The 21,993-nt window shown below is 41.7% G+C and overlaps 1 protein-coding gene across 4 annotated transcripts in view; it reads left to right on the top strand.

The window, feature by feature from the left end:
- The window catches only part of psme3ip1 (proteasome activator subunit 3 interacting protein 1), a 123,771-nt gene that overhangs the window by 58,518 nt on the left and 43,260 nt on the right, over positions 1–21,993 (top strand). For all 4 annotated transcript variants that reach the window (XM_070897906.1, XM_070897908.1, XM_070897907.1 and 1 more), the window contains exons 3-4: positions 17,375–17,473; positions 20,835–20,957. In XM_070897906.1, the coding sequence (XP_070754007.1) occupies positions 17,375–17,473; positions 20,835–20,957 (222 nt within the window). The remainder of the gene's footprint in view (positions 1–17,374; positions 17,474–20,834; positions 20,958–21,993) is intronic.

Raw genomic sequence — 21,993 nt, 5'->3', positions numbered from 1 at the left:
ATATTTCATAACTCAAGAAAATTCTATTGCAGTGAGGAGGAAAGAGTGTAAAAGCAAAGATAGCCATCTGTGGCTAATTAAAGAAATAAAGGATGGTATCCAATTTAAAAACAAGGGCATTCAAAGTGGCCAAAACTCGTGGGAGGACAGAAGATTGGGAAGCTTTTAAAAGCCAATAAAGAATGACTCAAAAAATGATTAAGAAAGGGAAGATAGACTAGGAAGACTAAGGAAGACACAAATAACCTTCTGGAAATACTAGGGGACTGAGGGTCAAGTGAGAAGCAGGAACTGAAGGAAATCCTTATGAGGCAGGAAATGATGTTGGGGGAATTGATGGGATTGAAGGCCGATAAAACCCCGGGGCCTGATAGTCTGCATCCCAGAGTACTTAATGAAGTAGCCCGAGAAATAGTGGATGCATTGGTGATCATTTTCAACAGTCTGTCGACTCTGGATCAGTTCCTATGGACTGGAGAGTAGCTAATATAACACCACTTTTTAAGAAAGGAGGGAGAGAGAAAACGGGTAATTATAGACTGGTTAGCCTGACATCAGTCGTGGGGAAAATGTTGGAATCAATTATTAAAGATGAAATAGCAGCACATTTGGAAAGCAGTGGCGGGATCGGCCCATGTCAGCATCGATTTATGAAAGGGAAATCCTACTTGACAAATCTTCGAGAATTTTTTGAGGATGTAACTAGTAGAGTGGACAAGGGAGAACCAGTGGATGTGTATTTGGACTTTCAAAAGGCTTTTGACAAGGTCCCACACAAGAGATTGGTGTGCAAAATTAAAGCACATGGCACTGGGGGTAATGTACTGACGTGGATAGAGAACTGGTTGGCAGACAGGAAGCAGAGAGTCGGGATAAACGGGTCCTTTTCAGAATGGCAGGCAGTGACTAGTGGGATACCGCAGGGCTCAGTGCTGGGACCCCAGCTATTTACAATATATATTAATGATTTGGATGAGAGAATTGAGTGTAATATGTCTAAGTTTGCAGATGACACTAAGCTGGGTGGCAGTGTAAGGTGTGAGGAGGATGCTAAAAGGCTGCAGGGTGACTTGGACAGGTTAGGTGAGTGGGCAAATGCATGGCAGATGCAGTATAATGTGGATCAATGTGAGGTTATCCATTTTGGTGGCAAAAACACACAGGCAGAATATTATCTGAATGGTGGCAGATTAGGAAAAGGAGAGGTGCAACGAGACCTGGGTGTCATGGTACATCAGTCATTGAAAGTTGGCATGCAGGTACAGCAGGCGGTGAAGAAGGCAAATGGTATGTTGGCCTTCATAGCTTGGGGATTTGAGGTTTTACTGCAGTTGTACAGGGCATTGGTGAGGCCTCACCTGGAATATTGTGTTCAGTTTTGGTCTCCTAATATGAGGAAGGACGTTCTTGCTACTGAGGGAGTGCAGCGACTGATTCCCGGGATGGCAGGACTGACATATGAGGAGAGACTGAATCGACTGGGCCTGTATTCAGTGGAGTTTAGAAGGATGAGAGGGGATCTCATAGAAACATATAAAATTCTGACGGGACTGGATAGATTAGATGCGGGAAGAATGTTCCCGATGTTGGGGAAGACCAGAACCACGGGACATAGTCTAAGGATAAAGGGTAAGCCATTTAGGACTGAGATGAGGAGAAACTTCTTCACTCAGAGAGTTGTTTACCTGTGGAATTCCCTACCACAGAGAGTTGTTGATGCCAGTTCATTGGATATATTCAAGGGGGAGTTAGATAAGGCCCTTACGGCTAAAGGGATCAAGGGGTATGGAGAGAAAACAGGAAAGGGGTACTGAGGTGAATGATCAGCCATGATCTTATTGAATGGTGGTGCAGGCTCGAAGGGCAGAATGACCTACTCCTGCACCTATTTTCTATGTTTCTATGAAATTAAACTAGCATGAAATATAAAAACAGATAGCAAGAGTTTCTACAGGTATATAAAAAGGAAAAGAGTGGCTAAAGTAAATGTTGGTCCCTTGGAGGACGAGACCAGGGAATTAGTAATGGGGAACATGGAGATGGCAGAAACTCTGAACAAATATTTTGTAACAGTCTTTACAGTAGTGGACACTAAAAATATCCGAACAGTGGATAGTCAAGAGGCTATAGCGGGGGAGGCAGACAAAAAGCAGGAAACTATAGACCAGTTAGCCTAACATCTGTGGCTGGGAAAATGCTGCAGTCCATTATTAAAGAAGCAGTAGCAGGACATTTGGAAAAGCTTAATGCAGTCAGGCAGAGTCAGCATGGATTTATGAAGGGGAAGTCATGTTTGACAAATTTGCTGGAATTATTTGAGGATGTAATGAACAGGGTGGATAAAGGGGAACCAGTGGATGTGTATTTGGACTTCTGGTGGGATTTGACAAGCTGCCACATAAGAGGTTACTGCACAAGATAAAAGTTCCTGGGGTTGGGGGTAATATATTAGCATGGATAGAGGATTGACTAACTAACAGAAAACAGAGAGTCGAGATAAATGGTTCATTCTCGGGTTGGCAATCAGTAACTAGTGGGGTGCCGCAGGGATTAGTCCTGGGACCCCAACTATTTACATAGAAACATTGAAAATAGGACCATTCGGCCCTTCGAGTCTGCACCGCCATTCAGTATGATCATGGATGATCCTCTATCTCAATACCATATTCTTGCTTTTTCCCCATATCCCTTGATGTCTTTTTTGTTTCTAGAAATCTATCTACTCCCTCTTAAATATATTCAGTGACTTGGCCTCCACAGAGAATTCTACAGGTTCACCACCCTCTGAGTGAAAAAACTTCTCCTCATCTCAGTCCTAAATTTCCTACCCTGTATCTGGAGACTGTGACCCCTTATTCTAGACTTCCCAGCCAGGGGAAACATCCTCCCCACATACAGTCTATCCAACCCAGTCAGAATTTTATATGTTTCAATGTGATCCCCTCTCATTCTTCTAAACACAAGTGAATGCAGGCCTAGTCGACTTAATCTCTCCTCATACAACAGTCCTGCCATCCCAGGAATCAATCTGGTGGATCTTCGCTGCGCTCCCTCTATAGAAAGTATATCCTTTCTTGGGTAAGGAGACCAAAACTGCACACAATACTCCAGGTGCGGTCTCACCAAGGCCCTGTATAACTGTTGTCAGACATCCTTGCTCCTATATTCAAATCCTCTTGCAATGAAGGCCAACATACCATTTGCCTTCCTAACTGCTTGCTGTACCTGCATGTTTGCTTTCAATGACTGGTGTACAAGGACACTCTGGTCCCTCTGTACATTGACACTTCCCAAGCCATCACCATTTAAATAATACTTTGTCCTTATGTTTTTCCTACCAAAGTGGATAACTTCATATTATACCGCATCTGCTATGTGTTTTCCCACTCACTCAACCTATCTAAAGCGCCTTGCAGCGTCTTTGCAACTCACAATCCCACCTAGTTTTGTGTCATCAGCAAACTTGGAAATATTACATTTGGTTCCCTCATCCAAATAAATATCTGATCCCTGTGGTACCCCACTAGTCACTGCCCGTCACCCCGAAAAAGACTTGTTTATTCCTTCTCTCTGTTTCCTGTCAGTTAACCAATTTTCAATCCATGCCAATACATTACCCCCAATCCTATGTGCTTCAATTTTGCACACTAACCTCTGATGTGGGACTTTATCAAAGGCCCTCTGAAAATCCAAAGACACTACATCCACTGGTTCTCCCTTATCTATTCTATCAGTGACATCCTCAAAAAACTCCAGTCGGTTTGTCAAACCTGATTTTCCTTTCATAAATACATGTTGACTTTGTTTAATCCCGTTGATATTATCTAAGTGTGCCGTTATCACATCCTTTATAATAGACTCTAGTATTTTCCCTACTACTGATGTTAGGCTAACCGGTAGTTCCCTGTTTTCTCTCTCCGTCCTTTTTTAAATAGGGTTACATTTGCCACCCTCCAATCTGCAGGAACTGTTCAATTATCTATAGAATTTTGGAAGATGACAACAAATCCATCTACTATTTCCATGGCTACCTCTTTTAGTACTCTGGGATGCAGATCATCAGGCCCTGGTGATTTACCGGCCTTCAGTCCCATTCGTTTCTCCAGCACTATTTTCTTACTAATAATCATTTCCTTTAATTCCTCTTGCTCACTAGACCCTTGGTTCCCTAGAATTTGTGGGATGTTATTTGTGTCCTCTTCCGTGAATACAGAACCGAAGTATTTATTTAATTGTTCTACCATTTCCTTGTTCCCCATTACAAATTCTCCCGTTTCTGACTGTAAAGGACCTGCATTTGTCTTCACTAATCTTTTTCTTTTTACGTATTTGTAGAAACTTTTGCAGTTGCTTTTTATGTTCCTTGCAAGTTTACTCTCATACTCTATTTTTCCCCTCTTAATCAATCTCTTGGTCCTTTTTTGCTGAATTCTAAACTGCTCCCAATACTCACGCTGGCTACTTTTTCTGGCAACTTTGTATAACTCCTCTTTGGATCTAATACTGTCCTTAATTTTTTTTTGTTAGCCATATATTAACGACTTAGATGAAGGGACCAAGTGTAATGTAGCCAAGTTTGCTGACGATATAAAGATGGGAGGAAAAAACAATGTGTGCGTAGGTCACAAAAAACCTGCAAAAGGACATAGACAAGCTAAGTGAGTGGGCAAAAATTTGGCAGATGGAGTATAATGTTGGAAAATGTGAGCTTATGCACTTTGGCAGAAAAAATGGAAGAGCAACTTATTATTTAAATGGAGAAAAATTGCAATGTGCTGCAGTACAGCGGGACCTGGGGGTCCTGATGCATGAAACACAAAAGGTTAGTATGCAGGGAACAGCAAGTGATCAGGAAGGCCAATGGAATCTTGGCCTTTATTGCAAAGGGGATGGAGTATAAAAGCAGGGAAGTCTTGCTACAGTTATACAGAATATTGGTGAGGCCACACCTAGAATACTGGGTACAATTTTGATTTCCGTATTTAAGAAAGGATATACTTGCTTTGGAGGCAGTTCAGAGAAGGTTCACGGGGTTGATTCTGGAGATGAGGGGGTTGACATGAGGAAAGGTTGAGTAGGTTGAGCCTCTACTCATTGGAATTCAGAAGAATGAGAGGTTATCTTATTGAAACGTATAAGATTATGAGGGGGCTTGATAAGATGGATGCAGAGAGGATGTTCCACTGATGGGGGAGACTAGAACTAGAGGGCACAATCTTCGAATAAGGGGCCGCCCATTTAAAACTGAGATGAAGAGAAATTTCTTCTCAGGGTTGTAAATCTGTGGAATTCTCTGCCCCAGAGAGCTGTGGAAGCTGGGTCATTGAATAAATTTAAGACAGAGATAGGCAGTTTCTTAACCAATAAGGGGTTCTGTGGAGCGAGCAGGGAAGTGGACCTGAGTCCATGATCAGATCAGCCATGATCATAATAAATGGCGGAGCAGGCTCGAGGGACCGTATGGCCTACGCCTGCTACTATTTCTTATGTTCTTATAACTCAGGAGTTACAAAAGTAAAATATTGTGGATGCTGGAAATCTGAAATAAAAACAGAAAATGCTTAAAACACTCAACAGGTCAGACAGCATCTGTGGAGAGAAACGAAGTTAAAGTTTCAGTTTGATGACTTTTCATCAGAACTGGAAAAAGTTAGGGATGTAACAGGTTTTAAGCAAGTACAGGGAAAGGGGGATGGGAGGAAAGAACAAAAGAGAAAGTCTGGGATAGGTTGGAAGGCAGGAGAGATTGAATGACAAAAGGGATGATCGTGCAAGGCCAAAGGGGTGGTATTGGGACAAGTAAAGAAACAAAAGATGGGTCTAGAAGAGCTGTAAATGGGAATAGCAGAATTAGCATCCAGTCAGGAAAAAATGGGGGCAGAGGTTATAATCTGAAATTGTTGAACTCCATGTTGAGTCCGGAAGGCTGTAAAGTGCCTAATTGAAAGATGAGGTATTGTTCCTCGAGCTTACATTGAGCTTCATTGGAACGGTGTAGAATGCCGAGGTCAGAGTGGGAGTGGACCGGAAAATTTAAGTGTCAGATGATCGGAAGCTCAGGGTCACGGTTTGCGGACTTGGTGGAGGTGTTCCACAAAGCGGCCGCCCAATCTACGTTTGGTCTCCCCATTGGCGAGGAGTTAGGTGGGCAATCTGACTTCTCGGCATCCTGAAGCCAGAACTATCTTGTTGATATTTCTTGCACCTTTTGGGCTTCACACAAGCGACAGTGTAACTTCAGCCAACTTGCAACGTTCCAAAGTGTTTCATTTTCAACATATTTAATGTTAGTGGGTTACTGTACTTCCACGTCCACACGTTAACATTTGACCCATCACTGGGCTCAGGTCACTGCCTAAGTGCAGAGCTTATGCAGCCATCACAGATCTGCCTACTGTGTCTGAGACAAACTTAAGTTTCATAATTTGTAGAAAGTGCCTGTGACCAAAAATGAGTGATCTGTTGTTGAACATTGAGGTAAATGTGTTTATGTTTGTTTTTGTGTTTATAATAAAGCTGTTAACATGGCAGTTGTTGTGACTTCAATTTTTCAAACAAATATAATTACAGATTATTAGTGACTTGCTTTCTTTATGCTGATAATTTGTCTAATTAAAAGGTGAAGTGCAGGGTTTGAAATAAAACTGCAGACACTCTTTGAGTAATTATAAATGCAAATGATGACTGCATAAGAGCGATAAGTAATTTTCTCCTGAACTCCTCTCCAGTCCACACTAACTTTCTTCCCCTTCCCCTGACTTCTTGGAGCTAGTCTTTCCGGAGTCCCTACTTACAGGCTCTACAGAGTGGGAAATACAGCAAATATAATTTCATATATCAAGATATTGGCCGCGTGGTTGATCGTGAGGAAGAAAGCTGTAGACTGCAAGAAGATATCAATGGACTGGTCAGTGGGCAGAAAATTGGCAAATGGAATTCAATCCGGAGAAGTGTGAGGTAATGCATTTGCGGAAGGCTAACAAGGCAAGGGAATACACAATAAATGGGAGGTCACTGAGAAGTGCAGAGGGACCTTGGAGTGCATGTCCACAGATCCCTGATGGTAGCAGGACAGATAACCACAGCTAAGGTGGTTAAAAAGGCATATGGGATATTTTCCTTTAGTAGCTGAGACATAAAATATAAGAACAGGGAGGTTATGCTTGAACTGGTATAAAACACTCGTTAGGCCACACCTAGAGTACTGCGTGCAGTTTTGGTCACCACGTTACAGGAAAGATGTGATTGCATGAGAAAGGAGATTTACCAGGATGCTGCCAGGACTGGAGAATTTTAGCTTTAAGGAAAGATTGGATAGGCTGGCATTGTTTTCTTTGGAGCAGAAGAGGCTGTGGGGAGACTTAATTGAGGTGTATAAAATTATGAGGGTCCTAGATAGAGTAGATAGGAAGGACCTATTTCCCTTAGCAGAGAGGTCAATAACCAGAGGGCATAGATTTAAAGTAATTGGTAGAGGGGAGCCGAGAAAAACTTTTTTCACCGAGGGTGGTGGGGGTCTGGAACTCACTGCCTGAAAGGGTGGTAGAGGCAGAAACCCTCACCGCTTTTGAAAAGTACTTGGATATGCATTTAAAGTGCCGTAACCGACAGGGCTACAGACCAAAGGTTGGAAAATGGGATTAGACTGGATAGCTGTTTCGGCCGGCACAGAATTGATGGACCGAATGGCCGCCTTCTGTGTCGTAACGATGTTTCTATGATTCTATATTGCGTATATTGCAATTCATTCATTACATCAAGATTCTGCTGCATTGCCAGATTTCATTGGTAACTCCTGACCTCTGGTGATTGAATGAAGTCTTCAGAAACTCTGTTTATATAGAGAGAGAATTTGCATTTCTGTAGCACCTTTCAGAACACCACAAAGCACTTTATAATTAATTAAGTTCTTTTGAGATGCCGTCACTGTTGCAATATAGGAAAAACAGCAGCCACTTTGTGCACAGCAAGCTCCCACAAACAGCATTGCGATATTGACCAGATAATCTGTTTTAGTGATGTTGGTTGAGGGCTAAATATTGTCCAGATCACTGGGAGATCTCCCCTGCTCTTCTTCGAATAATGCCATGGGATCTTTTATGTCCACCTGAGCGGACATACAGGTCCTCCGTGCATATGCTCCTTAATAGTCGAATCTGAGAAGGGTTACTTTTTCTGATTTTAAAGCAATTTAAATCCAGGTTAGATGATGGAAACTGAGGTCTTAATTTGACCAAATACATGTATATTGGTTTGGTATTAAATGTGCTCTTCTTTGCCTTCTTAAAAATGGATCTTTCTTAAGAAGACACCATTCTTGATGTATATTTGCACTTTATAATCATGGTTGGTCTTTTAGTTGACATTTAATAAGTAAGTTATTTTAATTTTTGCTTTCATGTAGATCTTGTTTTCTTGATAGTCTGTACATTTGCAATTTCCGAAACAGTGAAATTAAAAAAAAGCCCTTTTGTTTTATTATTTTAAACTCTGTTTTTTGGAATATTTGAATCATGCAACAATAACTACATGATATGGGGGTTGGGGCAATGTGTGCAAAACCCAATCTTTTTTTTACATGAAGCAAAAAACTGAGTGTAATCATGCATGTACTTCAATTATTTTGTTTCTCTATAAAATCATTACATCGCTGGAAATGTGAATAAACTGGCAACTAGATAAATTGAAAAAGTTGAAGTTGTCTGGACTTTTAATGAGGCCACCAACACACAATGCAATGCAGGAACACTTCTTGAAGTGCAGTGGAAGTAGTCAGTAACTGTCATTTACTGAAGAATAGTATTGTTCTTGTTTTACGGTCATTGCAGTAATTGACTGCAGATGGACAAGTCTATAGTTGTTGCAGCCCTGTTTAATTGGATCCTGTCTTTTACCATCCTCGCAATCATATACAATTGTCCTGCGGGAGCCCTGTACTGTGTGAATGATGGCTTCTGGTAGACTTCCGTCATTTTGATACACAGCATATATTATTAATTGTATTTCTTAAAGTCCTGCTCCAGCATCCAATAGCTGTCTTCAGGTAACAGAAGCATTGAGCTAATATCTCGGGAGCTGCAGCAATTATGCCTCTGGGTGGCCTGGGGAGCTTGTGTACAATACATCTGCAGCGAATAAAACTTTCAAGGCTGAATGCATTTTGCCTGAGTAAAATGCATGTTGCAATATAGTGAGGAAATTGCAAACTCAAATTTGTTACAATAGAAGCTGATGAACAACCGTATAGTTTTCTTTCTCTCATTTTCTTTTTTCTTTTTTCTTTCTGTCTCCCTTGTACATTATATATATATTTATTTTATATGCATGTGTACATTTATCAATCCCAAAGACTTGGAAAAAGTCACCTTCCTGGATGTATGTATATATATATATTGGTCGTCTGAAGGCTTAAACAAAAAACCTCAATGTTTTGTGCAACAATAGTTGAAATTATTCACCACTGTTTTGGCAAGTTATGCCCACATTTTCTAAGCCTGAACTCACAATGAATGTCTAGCCTGCACTAGGTATTTTTTCAGGTTCGGAGCCATTGGACATTTCCGCAAACTACCTCAGTGTTCCCTACAATCAGCAGTTCACCTTTCCATCCCACTATAAAACCCACAACCTCTACTATTCACAAGTGCCAGGCAATAACTATCTCCAACAAGGGAGAGTTTAGCCACTGTCCCTTGACATTCAACGGCATTACCATTGTAGAATCCCCCACCATCAACACCCTGGGGATTACCATTGACCAGAAACTTAACATAAATACTGTGGCTACAAGAGCAGGTCAGAGGCTAGGTATTCAGTGGCGAGTGTCTCACCACCTGACTCCCCAAAGCCTTTCCACCATCGACAAGGCACAAGTCAGGAGTGTGATGGAACACTCTCCACTTGCCTGGAGGAGTACAGCTCCAGCAACACTCGAAAAGCTTGACAAAGCAGCCCGCTTGATTGGCACCCCATCCACCACCTTAATCATTCACTCCCTCCATCACTGCGCACCGTGGCTGCAGTGTGTACCATCTACAAGATGCACTGCAGCAACTCACCAAGATTTCTTCGGCAGCACCTCCCAAACCCGCGACCTCTACCACCTGGAAGGACAAAGGCAGCAAGCACCTGCAAGATCCCCTCCAAGTTGCGCACCATCCTGACTTGGGAATATATTGCAATCCTTCCATCGTCTTTGGGTCAAAATCCTGGAGCATTGTAGGAGTACCTTCACCACAAGGACTGCAGCGGTTCAAGAAGGCATCTCAAGGGCACTTAGGGATGGGCACCACGTCCACATCCCTGGAACGAATTTTAAAAAAAGATTGTGGCAGTTGGCTCAAACAATATGATGGGGAGCAGCAGAGAAGGCAAAGAGAAAGAAACATTGAACAAGAGCGAGGGGGACATGGAGAGAGATGTGCGTGAAAGTGAGAGAGATAGGCACATACAGATACCACTTCCTTTCTCATTCTAATTTGAGTTTTTTTTAAAGTTGAAGTCTGAAAGCAAGCAAAGTCTCTAATTATTCCATGTGTTTTGTTGATTTGTTACTTAGAATTGATGATCAAAATCATGGGTCGAGACCGATTAGATAGAGATAAACTCTTCTCATTGGTGGAAGGGTCAAGAATTAGAGGACACAGATTTAAAGTGATTGGCAGAAGATCCAAAGGCGACACAAAAAATCTTTTTACGCAGTGAGTGCTTATGATCTGGAATGCACCGCCTGAAAGGGTGGTGGAGGCAGATTCAATAGCGGCATTCAAAAGGAAATTGGATAAGTACCTGAAGGAAACAAAATTGCAGGGCTACGTGGAAAGGGCAGGGGAGTGGGACTAGCTGAATGGCTCTTGCAGAGAGCCAGCATGGGCTCGATGGGCCGAATGGCCCCCTGCTGTGCTGTAACCTTTCTCTGATTTTACATAGAATATACAGCACAGGAACAGGCCATTCGTTCCAACCAGTCCTTGCCGGCATTTATGCTCCACTCGAGCCGCCTCCCATTGTTCCTCATCTAACCCTATCAGCATAACCCTCTATTCCCTCGTCTCTCATGTGCTTATCTAGCTTCCCCTTAAATGCTTCTATACTATTCGCTTCAACCACTCCCTGCGGTAGCGAGTTCCACATTCTCGCCACTTTCAAAATTTCTTCTGAATTCACTATTTGATTTCTTGGTGACTATCTTGTATTGATGGTCTGTAGATTTGCTCTTGCCCACAAGTTGAAACACTCACTCTCTGTCTACTCTATCGAAACCTTTCATAATTTCAAAGATAATTTTAAAGGTCACCCCTCCGCTTTCTCTTTTCAAGAGAAACGAGACTCAGCTTGTTCATCCTCTCCTGGTAGGTTAGAAAATGTAAATGTTCTAATTAATAACAGACAGAGGTACGGACAAAGACATAAAAAGGCAAACCGCTAGGGAGATATGGGGAGCGAGAGAGCGAGAATATACTTGCAAGAACCAATCACAAAAAAATAAATTTGAAAGCTTGCAGAGCTCTTAGACAGTTGCAACAAGCCAGTGGTGCCTGAGCCAGATTGTAACTGCAACTGTGACATCTTGCATCCCATCTTGCTTTGTCTTCAATTTTCACAGTTTTCACAGATTTTCACAGAATAATGGACATGGAACTCAATCACCAAAACACCAGTAAAAATCCCAGAATATCATCTCATAAAAATGGAATTTGCCTCACTACCCCGAAATTAATGGTCCTGGTGTTCTCCTTACAGAATGTATAAACCCCTATTGATAAAAACATCATGCACTGTGTGTGACTCATTGCAAGCAATGCCATAGGAGATATGATGTGCAGCCCTACATCTAAGCACACTCCTTGATCTAGTTCATGGAAAGGCAGTGTAGGAGCTCTGTGAGCAACAGATGTTCAGAGGCACAAATAGATTGAATTCTGGAAGTCAACAGCATAACAACTGCACTGAATTTGAAACCGAATTCTCCAGTCTTGTCAGTAGAATTCCAAGTTGTTGAAAGCAGTGCTGTAACAATGTACGAGTTGTATTGCCGTGACAACACAAGAGGGTCTAGCTTTACATCTGATTGTCTTTACATAGTCTACAGATATTGGTGGAGTCAGAGTGCAGAGAAGAAATGCTTTATCACAGATTAGATATAGAAGTAACCCAATAGATTTTGAGTACAACATCGTGGATTTATTACTAAGTGTAATTGAAGTGAAAGCAGGAAACCCTTCTATGCAAAAAGTGTTGCATAAATGTTATTCATATTGCAGCTTTTTCATCCCGAATTCAGTGAGCCTTTGCTTTCAGCTAATGTTTTGCAAGTCTGCAGCACGACCACCACATACATGGCAGTGCACTAAGGCAGCCAAACCAAGCCAATTTGATACCACTTAATTGCTCAGCATTGAAAGATCACTCGGTCACAAAATACTCTACACTTGAGAGCTAAATGGGATTTCAATAATGAGATTTATTTGGGTAAGGAGGATGCTTATTCAAAGTTTCTCACGCGCTGACAATTTTATTTAAAGCACAGTTTCCAGTAAATTGGGTTGAGCATTTGGACATAACGTGCATGTGAAAATTGCAGTGTTCTCCCACAACACTATAATAACTATCTTTTCACATCTTTTTAACATTTAACAAGATTGTACATGCACTGTACAGCTTTTCAAGGTAAACAAGCAGTTACTGACCACTGGACAACAGAGGAACAGATATATGCAATTTTGGAACTTGCTTTCTGATTAACAGCATGCCACTCCATCAGACTGTATCTTAAAATTTTATGGAAATAGTGCTTTTTCTGCCAATCATTTAATTGAGGGTAAAATGAGCTTTCTCCCATATAGTGATGACTCTGCACTAGTTAACATACTTATTCAGCTTAATTTGATAATTCTTTAAACTTGGACCTTTTTACTGGCAATGCTGTCTTACAGACGTTCTCTTTACATCAGGTTACCATTCTGTGCACCATTCCTAAACCAAGGGGGTGACCTGTTTTCAGGCCTGTACCAAGCCTGCATCTCATCTACGTTTCTGTTCCACCTGCCTCTTTCTCTTGCTGGAGAATTACCTCATTACCTTTTGTAACCAACCCAGCAGGCATTGGGAATGCGCTGTCTCAGAAATGAAGGTTGAATCCTTGTCCCACAACATGTTTGTACATAAAGTTCTGCAAAACCATCTACAAATGTACACACTTGCATTGATATCACACTTTTCGCAACCTCAGTATATCCCAAACGCTTCACAGCCAACGAAGTATAGTCATTATTCTAACATAGGCTAACATGGCAACCAAATTGCACACAGCAAATCCCGGAAACAGCACAAAATAAATGGCCAGATAATCTGTTTCAATTATGTTTGTTGAGGGATAAATATTAGCTAGGACACTGGGATAACTTGCCTGCTCTTCTTGGAATAGTGCCATAGGATCTTTTACAGCTACCTGAGGACAGAGTGGATACACATCTCATCTCTTCCCTCAACAATTTCACACTCCCTTGTTACTGTTGAAGTGTCGGCTTGGATTATGTGCTCAAGACTCTGGAGTGGAACTTAAACCACGTCCTGCTGACTCAGAATTGTGTGTGCTGAGCCAAGGCTGACATCTTACAGATGATGTAGGTGTGACACTGATCACATCTGATGCTGTTTAAAAATTTGGAAATCGTGTGAGACATAGACTCGAGCAAATCCAGGTGACAATGACTCCACATTTGGCAGACATCCAGCCTATACTCACGATGCTGCAATCATATCTATTTGTCAATAAGCAGTGTGAATTGGCATGATCATTTTCCAATTTCTATTACTGTGTTTATATGTCATAATAAGTAAATAATGTGCTGCAAAACTATTGCCGTCATCAGATTTTCTTACTGGCTGACGGAGCTCACTGATGGTTCAGCTGGTAGATTCTGCCTTCTGGTACTGAACCATTCAAACCAGACAGGTCTCTGGAGTAATCCCTGGTCTATGCCGAGTTAGCTAATCTCAGCCAGGGCAGCCAGTCGAGGCTGTACTCTTCGAGTCAGCAAGCTTGGAATATCAGCCAGGGTTCTCGCTCCCGATCAGCTCATGACCCCTGTTAGGAACTGCACGTCTGTGGGTATCAGCTGAGGGCAAGGTTTGCTTTGGTGTGATGCCCTACACAGTTGACTCACCTACCAGCACTCGCTCCTATTCTCTCACATGGCCACTTGGGCATGATATAAAAAGCCTGTGGAACCTTGCCGAGCCATGAGACAACATAGTCAGGAAAGAAGGGAGGACAAAGAGAATATTGGGGGTGAAAAGATCTGCAGCTATGTTCTACATATAGTAACATTATACTGTTTTAATCTAGAATGAATGAGCTTCAAATCATTAGCATTTTATTAATTACTGTGTCTTGATCGAGTTGGAAGATGCTTAAAATTCAGTGATTTGGAATAGTTGGGTATTTTTCTGTGATGGATCTGCAGTTCGAAATGTTTTGTACTTAAGAAAACCTTCAGTTACATCCTTATATTTTGTTGAACATTTTGGTGATTTTAACTTATCTAGGCTGTTTATTAGATGATGATTCATTGATTCTAATACCCGTGCAGCTATTTTAATAACGTCTCTCAAGGCAGGTACTTTACAATAGAAGGAGGCACATTCTGTACCAAACAGTAACATGAGCACCAAATGCCTGGTTATATTGTGAAACAAGTTTTGTGGAGCATCGTGTTCTATTGGCTATTAATTCTGAAATGTGCAGCAGATTGAAGCATTGAATGTGGCTGGTTGAAATTAAAAGGTCCTTGGCTGCAGTTTAAGGAGAGCTATTTTAGTTTTGTCACATTGTTTTCCAAGTGAATACAGTTACCAGAAAAAGACTGTTCCACTGACGATCACCATTCATGTGCAATTCTGTAGCTTTTAATATAGTGGTGCATCTTCAAGGATGGAAATGTGGCTGCTCTTTCACCTTTTCACTGCAGGCAGTATACATCGCTTACTCGCATCATTTCCATCCTATCTGCTGTCGCAGCCAAATGGTGCGAAGAGGAAATGGTTCAACAAATATTACAGAGAATAAATAGACAGGAGTTGGAAAGTCACCAGTCACAAGTTACATGTGCAGAACACAGGAAGGACAATTTGGAATCATCATTCAAACGTACACTGCATAGGCTCCACATAATCCCTTACACACAGGTGGCTGAGCACTGGAGGGAATGTGACCAAAGGGGCACACTTGTGCAGAAATGTTGGTTCTCCATCCATCCATTAGATTACTAAGATCCTGACTGGAATTGCAATCCCCATAATCAGTCCTCGGCCTTATTTTTAGAGACCAAAATCCTTCCATGATGTACAGTTTAGTGCAGTTGTTCTTGTTGATGGCAAGAGGATGCATTCCCATTCTGTGATGAAGCACATTTGTGCTCACTAGACCTGTAGCCATACTACCTGTGGAATATAGGTCACTCTGATAAAGTGATACGGCCTCTGTTTGAAACTAGGGAAAGACCAGCCAGCCTGGGCCTCATTCAGGGAGGCCTACTCAATGCAGTCGCACAGTAGCACTACAATAAAAGGGGTCCAATCATCTTAACTAGAGAAGTCGAAGAGAGTAAATCTTGAACCTCACAGTGAGAAGGTGACCCGGCATGGAGTCACAAGTGAACCACTCACCCAACTCTCTCGCACAATGCTGTCCAAGGACTTGTACCATACCAAGCACACTCAATGGACGCGTGAGATAGCAGTGCATATGAAGTACCATGTGGAACACAAGCAAGGCGACCAAACCTGTATTAAAACCCGAAGGTAATTCATATGAAAAAAAGTAATGAAATAATGTTAATGAATAGCTACAGTGGAAGTGCACTGATTAGTTCTGACACTCTCCTCTTATTGCAAGCATTGTAATTCTGTACCAAGGGAAGGATATGCCATTGCTACAGTCATTATCTCAAACCTTCTGTTTGCCTCTGAGCTGGGTTTGGCGGGAGAAGGGACGACCAAGCAATTCTGCTAGCATTCACAAAAGTTTGTTCATGATAGTTCAGCTTCTACCTTATCCCCATGTGAAAGTTCCAATCTTTATTTCGCTTTCGGTAACATTTTTAAAATGTCCGGAAAAATGCAGCTTCTCATTTCCTGGTTTCCTGTCTGTGAGAATTCTTCAATGTGATTGGTTGTTCAGACAGCTTGTTGACGTCACTGCAGCATCGCCATAGAAATTCCCCATTCACAGTGCTGCAATCAATTAAATGTCTCAAAAGGCAAACTTCTCACCGCAGAGCTCGAGATCTCTGGGCAGCTTTCTTCGGGTGCAGCAGCGAGCGCCTTTGCTTCACCGGTGACCGCAAATTACGGACCAATAAGTATTACGTACTGTAATGGAAGTATGAAAATCAAGAGGGCGCAAATAAAATACAATATATTTTCCACAGAATGTACATTTGAGACTGAGCTGTGCTGCTTTGTTACATTCCACTTGCAGACTTCATTAATATGTTATTGTTCCTCTTTTTAAAAATTACCTTCAGAAAGAACATACAGTTGTACAATGATATATCACATTCTCAACATGAAGTGCAGCCACTGTTATATAACAGTGGCAGTCAGTTTGTGCACAACATGGCCCTTAACAGGAAATGAGTGCATGACCAGATGATTTGTTTTGCTGAAGAGAGGAACGTTGTCCAGGACACAGGGAGAAGTTTCTGTTGTAATTCATATAGTGGCATGGGAACTTCTATATTGATTGCAGCAGACAAACGAGCCTTTGGTTTAACATTGCAGTCAAAAGACAGTGCCTACAACAGTGCAGCACTCCCCATAGCACTGCATTGCTCAGCGTAAATTATGCGCTCAAGTCCTTAGAGGGGCTTGAACCCACGACCTTCTGACTCACATTAGCAGAGCTAATGCTTGGAAAGGTAAAAAAAATTCTCTTGTGATAGTTCTTCTGGTTAGTAACTTAGTTTTTGCAAAAAATTTGATGGAATTATGTCATGCTTAATGTTGCTGTTATTGACTAAGGATCTTCTTGAAGAAATGTTTCCAATTGCACTCCAGGTGCAGTCTGACAAACTATTCAATTTTACCATGACGTTTGGGGATTTTAACTCTTCTTATTTGACAATAATCAACAGCATCCTATTTGCTTTGATTTGTATGATTTCTTGCACTTCCCTGAATCTAGGAATGTTGCAGGATACTTACTGCCTTATATAATGTTCACTCAGAATTTACAAAAACAAAATCTATATTTGAAAGCTGAAATGAATTTTCAGTACTCAAACAATTACGAGACAAATAGATGTATTGGATATCGAGCTGTCAGCACTAACTGACTATGGCCATTAATTTTCTTTTTGTTCTGTTGCAGAATGCCCCGAGGAGGTTTACGATCCTCGATCATTGTATGAAAGGCTTCAAGAACAGAAAGATAAGAAACAATCTGATTTCGAGGAGCAGTTTAAATTTAGTAAGACAACACTTTTGTCTCCTGTGTATTGGCTCATTGAGACTTGTATTTAAAATCTATGCAATATACCAATTGCTGTAACAACTCTCCATATAATTGGAGCATAATATTTTCAGATCAATGATGCACAAAGTTTCTTTTCACAAATGAATTGACTGTAAAATCCATAAGGGACACATGGCCAGTTCTTGAGAGGGAAGAATGGACAGTGCAGTTCCATAATGTATATATTTTACATTAAGTACACAGATGATCGATTACTTAGGCTTGCAATGCTGATACCAGCAGTATACAGGTGTCTACTGTGTGATCCGTGTTCCCATGTGTATGCCACCCATACTGTTGCATTATCCAGACTTTATTATATTGTGTTACATTAGACTACCTGCAAAAGAAAATATATGCTACATTTAGAGGAAAAACACTTCATTAAGGTCTCTTGCTCTTGTGAACCTGGTCTCTTGCTGGTCTGAATGGTTCAGTAAAACACTGGGTGGTTCAGTTCCACACTGAGTGGTGCATTTACACATGAAACCATCAGAAAAACTAGAGAAGCGATGCACAAAATTAATTTATTACATCAGCACAGTATCGCTGTTTGCTGTAGCTGCAGAAGGCTCTGGGTATGGTAATTTGTTAGATATTCAAGTGTCCATTGCACTTAGTTTTCTTTCCAGTAAGGAAATGTGCTGACTCATTCTGGTAATTAATTAGAAAGATTGCTATTTTATTGCTTCATGAAAATAATTTTGAGTGGTTTCTGACTAATTATTTCGGATGTACACTTCCATTATCTTTAACATGCAGGGCTAGAATTTCCTATTAGCCTGCCAGCGCCCGATCACCGCCCAAAAGGCTAAGACTGGGAAGATTATCGCTGGTAAAAACTCCCCCCGCCCCCCCCCCCCCCCTCCAAATTTTAAAACTCACCGAGCAGAAAACATGGGCTTTGCACCCCTATTCTGGACAAAAAAATGCAATTTAGGGTTGATTGGGTGGTTCATAAACAAAATGGGTGAAAAATAAAAAAATCAATAAAAATTTGCCCTGAGGGTTGGGCCTAACACCAGAAAAATAATAAAAATAATTTTTCAAAAATCATCAGCTAAAAAAATCAAAAAAACATTCCCAAGACACTTTAAAACTAAATCACCACAACACATTTTTAAAATAATTGGAAGAAAAAAAACAATCACTAACCTTTTTCTTGAAGAGCTACTCACCTACCGCCCAACTCCACTGATCCTCGTTTTTAAAAAAAAACTTACCTATGGGTCACTGGTCATCCAAATATCGCGCCAGGACGATCTGATGGTGCATGCCGGCAGTCTGCTCCCCAGCGGTACCTCTCAACCGCCGGCGTAACTCAGGTAAGGAAATTTTCGTTCACCTGATTACCGCCCACAATGGCCAATAGAAACCGGGCGGTAAGTCATGGGAACTTCTAGCCTGCAGAGTTTATGGGGGGTGCTTTAACCGTAAAATACAGACAACTTTTGTGTCTTCTTGAAGTCCCATTTTACATTTAACTCTGGGAGGCCTGGAAAACCCAGCAGCTAAATGAAGACCAGGACTGCGGGTTCCAGCGTCCCTGTCTTGCCAACCCCCTGCTATCGGACTCCTCGTCCTCGTCCTCCCCTCTCCCTCCACCGAAGCCTCCAATCTCTCCCCATGAGCCCCTGGCCGCTGATCCCCGGCCCATGATCTCCGGCCTTCTGACCCCGACCCCTCCAATCCTTGCCTTCCGATCCCCGATGCACCTCCCCCCTCTGGCCTTCTATCCCTCCCTCCCTCCCTCCCCCCCCCCCTCCTCTCTGCTCCCTAACTGCGGCCTAGTGCCGCAGGCCTACCCACCTGACAGCCAGTCAGCCTCTCAATCTGGACTCTAAACAGAAAAAAAATGTTAATCAGGCTCTGCTGTTAAATTCGGCAGGGCATGAGGGAAACCCATTCTCCATGGTTTCCCGACCACAATCCAGCCCCCACTCCGGCTCCCTACCCGCCTCCAAGTTAAAATCCTGCCTGATGACTCTTAATTGATTATACTTTTCCCCATTTTTTGGCAACCAAGTTTGTCTGGTATTCAATCACCAGATGGCGCCAATGAACAAATGCAATTTGAAAATAACTCAAACCACATTGGTGCAGAATAGTGCCTTCTGTTTGCTCAGGGGTGAAGGGAGGAATTCTTAGAGAACCCTCCATATAAAAGCACCATTCAAACACCCTGGATTTAGACAGGGTTGTCACCATTTTTGTGGGAGTTGCTTGTCTTCTATTCCTGATGCATTGTTCAGGCACCATGTAAGAGAGATCTGACTAAGTACTTATTGCAATGAGACATGAATTAAAAGAGTCACATTCAAAAATTCCCAGAAGATCTAAAATAGGAGGCAGTGAGACATCCTTTGTATCCCACAGGTGAAAAAGAAAAAGAGCGTGATTAACAAATGTCGTCTTCACAAGCAGAATACCCTGGTTACCTAAAATGTAATCCTGTTCAGAAAGCAGTTGAGGGGATTATTATAATGGGGATGAATGATTAAGTGCAGTCATACTCTGCATCATGTCATTTCAGTACTCTCTTCCCACTTGCCTTGTGTAATATGCCAGTATCTTTTGTGGGGTGAAGTCTTGTTTCGGTTTCAAATGCAATTACGTTCACTGAGTCTTGGAGCCTGTCTGATTATTACTTGTGTGGCTCCATGTAAATGGAAAAATTAAACTCACTTTTGCCACTTCAGCTGCTTTGTGGCAGGCTGGCTATGTGCGATAGCAGCACTGTAGAGCTGTCAGCCTATGGAAACCAATAATTGGAGAAGTAATTCTGAGAGCGTTTTCACACCATGAAAAATTACCTGTCATATTGAACAAAAAATCCTTTTGACTATAGGATTTATCAAAATGTCTGTTGTACGAAGTAGGATATAACAAGGAACCTTTCACTGTCACGTTTGAACATTCTATCCTGGCTGCACTGTGACTATTTAACATTGGCATTGACTTAAATTTATAACCTTTTGGAAGGAAAAAAACAAAATAGCTTTAGGTGCTTGTGTTTCTGTTGAGTGGGAAGGAGTTGCTGAAACATCTGTGTGTATGTGTATATTTTCAGTGCAGTACTGGATATATAAAAAAAATTAATATCTGCTGTATTTATTTCTTTGTATTGGCCACAGTAAAAGAGCTGGTCAAGCTGACCTTTTTTGTTCTCGAAGCATTTCTGTTTATCATTTCTTCTTAGAATAATTTGTGAATCGTAGCTTTGCAGTAGTCGTTCCAAGAATGTCTGGTTGTTGGTTAGAAGTGCCTCTAATGAACACTTTTTGCACAAGTGCTGTGTTTTTATTTTTTCATTCAGAAAATATGGTAAGAGGTCTCGACGAGGAAGAAACAAGCTACCTTGACGAAGTTTCCAGGCAACAGGTGCTGCTCGAGAAGCAGCGCAGGGATGAAGATGCTAAAGAGCTGAAAGAATACAGAATATCCTTTTGTTGAGCACCAATTGAATCCTGATTGCGGGGATGCAGAAAATTAGTGTCCGATTTTATCATGAAACTCTAAGCCTTCTCTGCTGCAGATCCAGTTTAACTATATATGGTTTTGCCTTTTATTTTTCCTCTGATTATGTGACTGTAGTGACAGTATCTCTCTTTGATTTTATTATTTTTAATGAATAAGGAGAATTGAAGAGGTCCAAGGTTTGTGTTGTCAACTGACATTTTTAAAGCTAGGTTCACTGGCAAAATTGAGTCAAATTATTTTGATAGACAAAACAGTAACTTTGGCAAGTTATCATGAAACCATGGAATGTAGAAAGCGATCCATTCACTAGATATGTTTCTGTGGTGTAGCTTGTGGACAAAAATCTAGTCGCCCCTTTTTGCAGCTCACTCTCTTTGTCTCCCACTCTAATTCTGTCTTGCTCGCTTTCTGTTTGTTATGCATTCTGTCTCTCTCACTCGTGCTTTCATTGTCATTCTCCATTTGTCCACTTCCCTCTTTGTGAAAGTCTCTTACCTCTGTCTTCACTCTCCTGTACACCTTACTCACAAAACCTCATGTACTTTGTCATTCTCTCACTATGACCATGGACCAGGACCAAGACCGAGCTCTGTCAAACCTGTGTGGTGGCTGGTGTTCAACGGCCACCACACGCACAGACTTCTTCCACCCTTCAACATGTAGTTCGAGACATGGAATATTAGGTCCTTCATTGAAATACCTGTGAACTCATCCCTTTTTGGCGTGAAAGCAAGTCATCCCTGAAGACGATGATGACCCTTGTGCACTTTCTCGACACTTGTGTGTCTTTTTTTACCTGTCTTGCACTCGCTCTTTTTTTCTCTGATTTGTCTTGGAAACCATTAAGCAGACTCAAGACTTCAAATCTTTGTGCAGAAATTATCTTATCTCTCTCCTGCACACACACACACACACACACACTCACACTCGCTCTCTCTCTCCCCCGCTCCCTCTCTCTGCCCCGCTCCCTCTCTCGGCCCCGCTCCCTCTCTCGG

This window comes from Pristiophorus japonicus, chromosome 13, assembly GCF_044704955.1.
Source record: "Pristiophorus japonicus isolate sPriJap1 chromosome 13, sPriJap1.hap1, whole genome shotgun sequence".
NCBI lineage: Eukaryota > Metazoa > Chordata > Chondrichthyes > Pristiophoridae > Pristiophorus > Pristiophorus japonicus.
The sequence above is the reverse complement of the archived record's forward strand: the minus strand, read 5'-3'. Positions and strand labels throughout refer to the sequence as shown.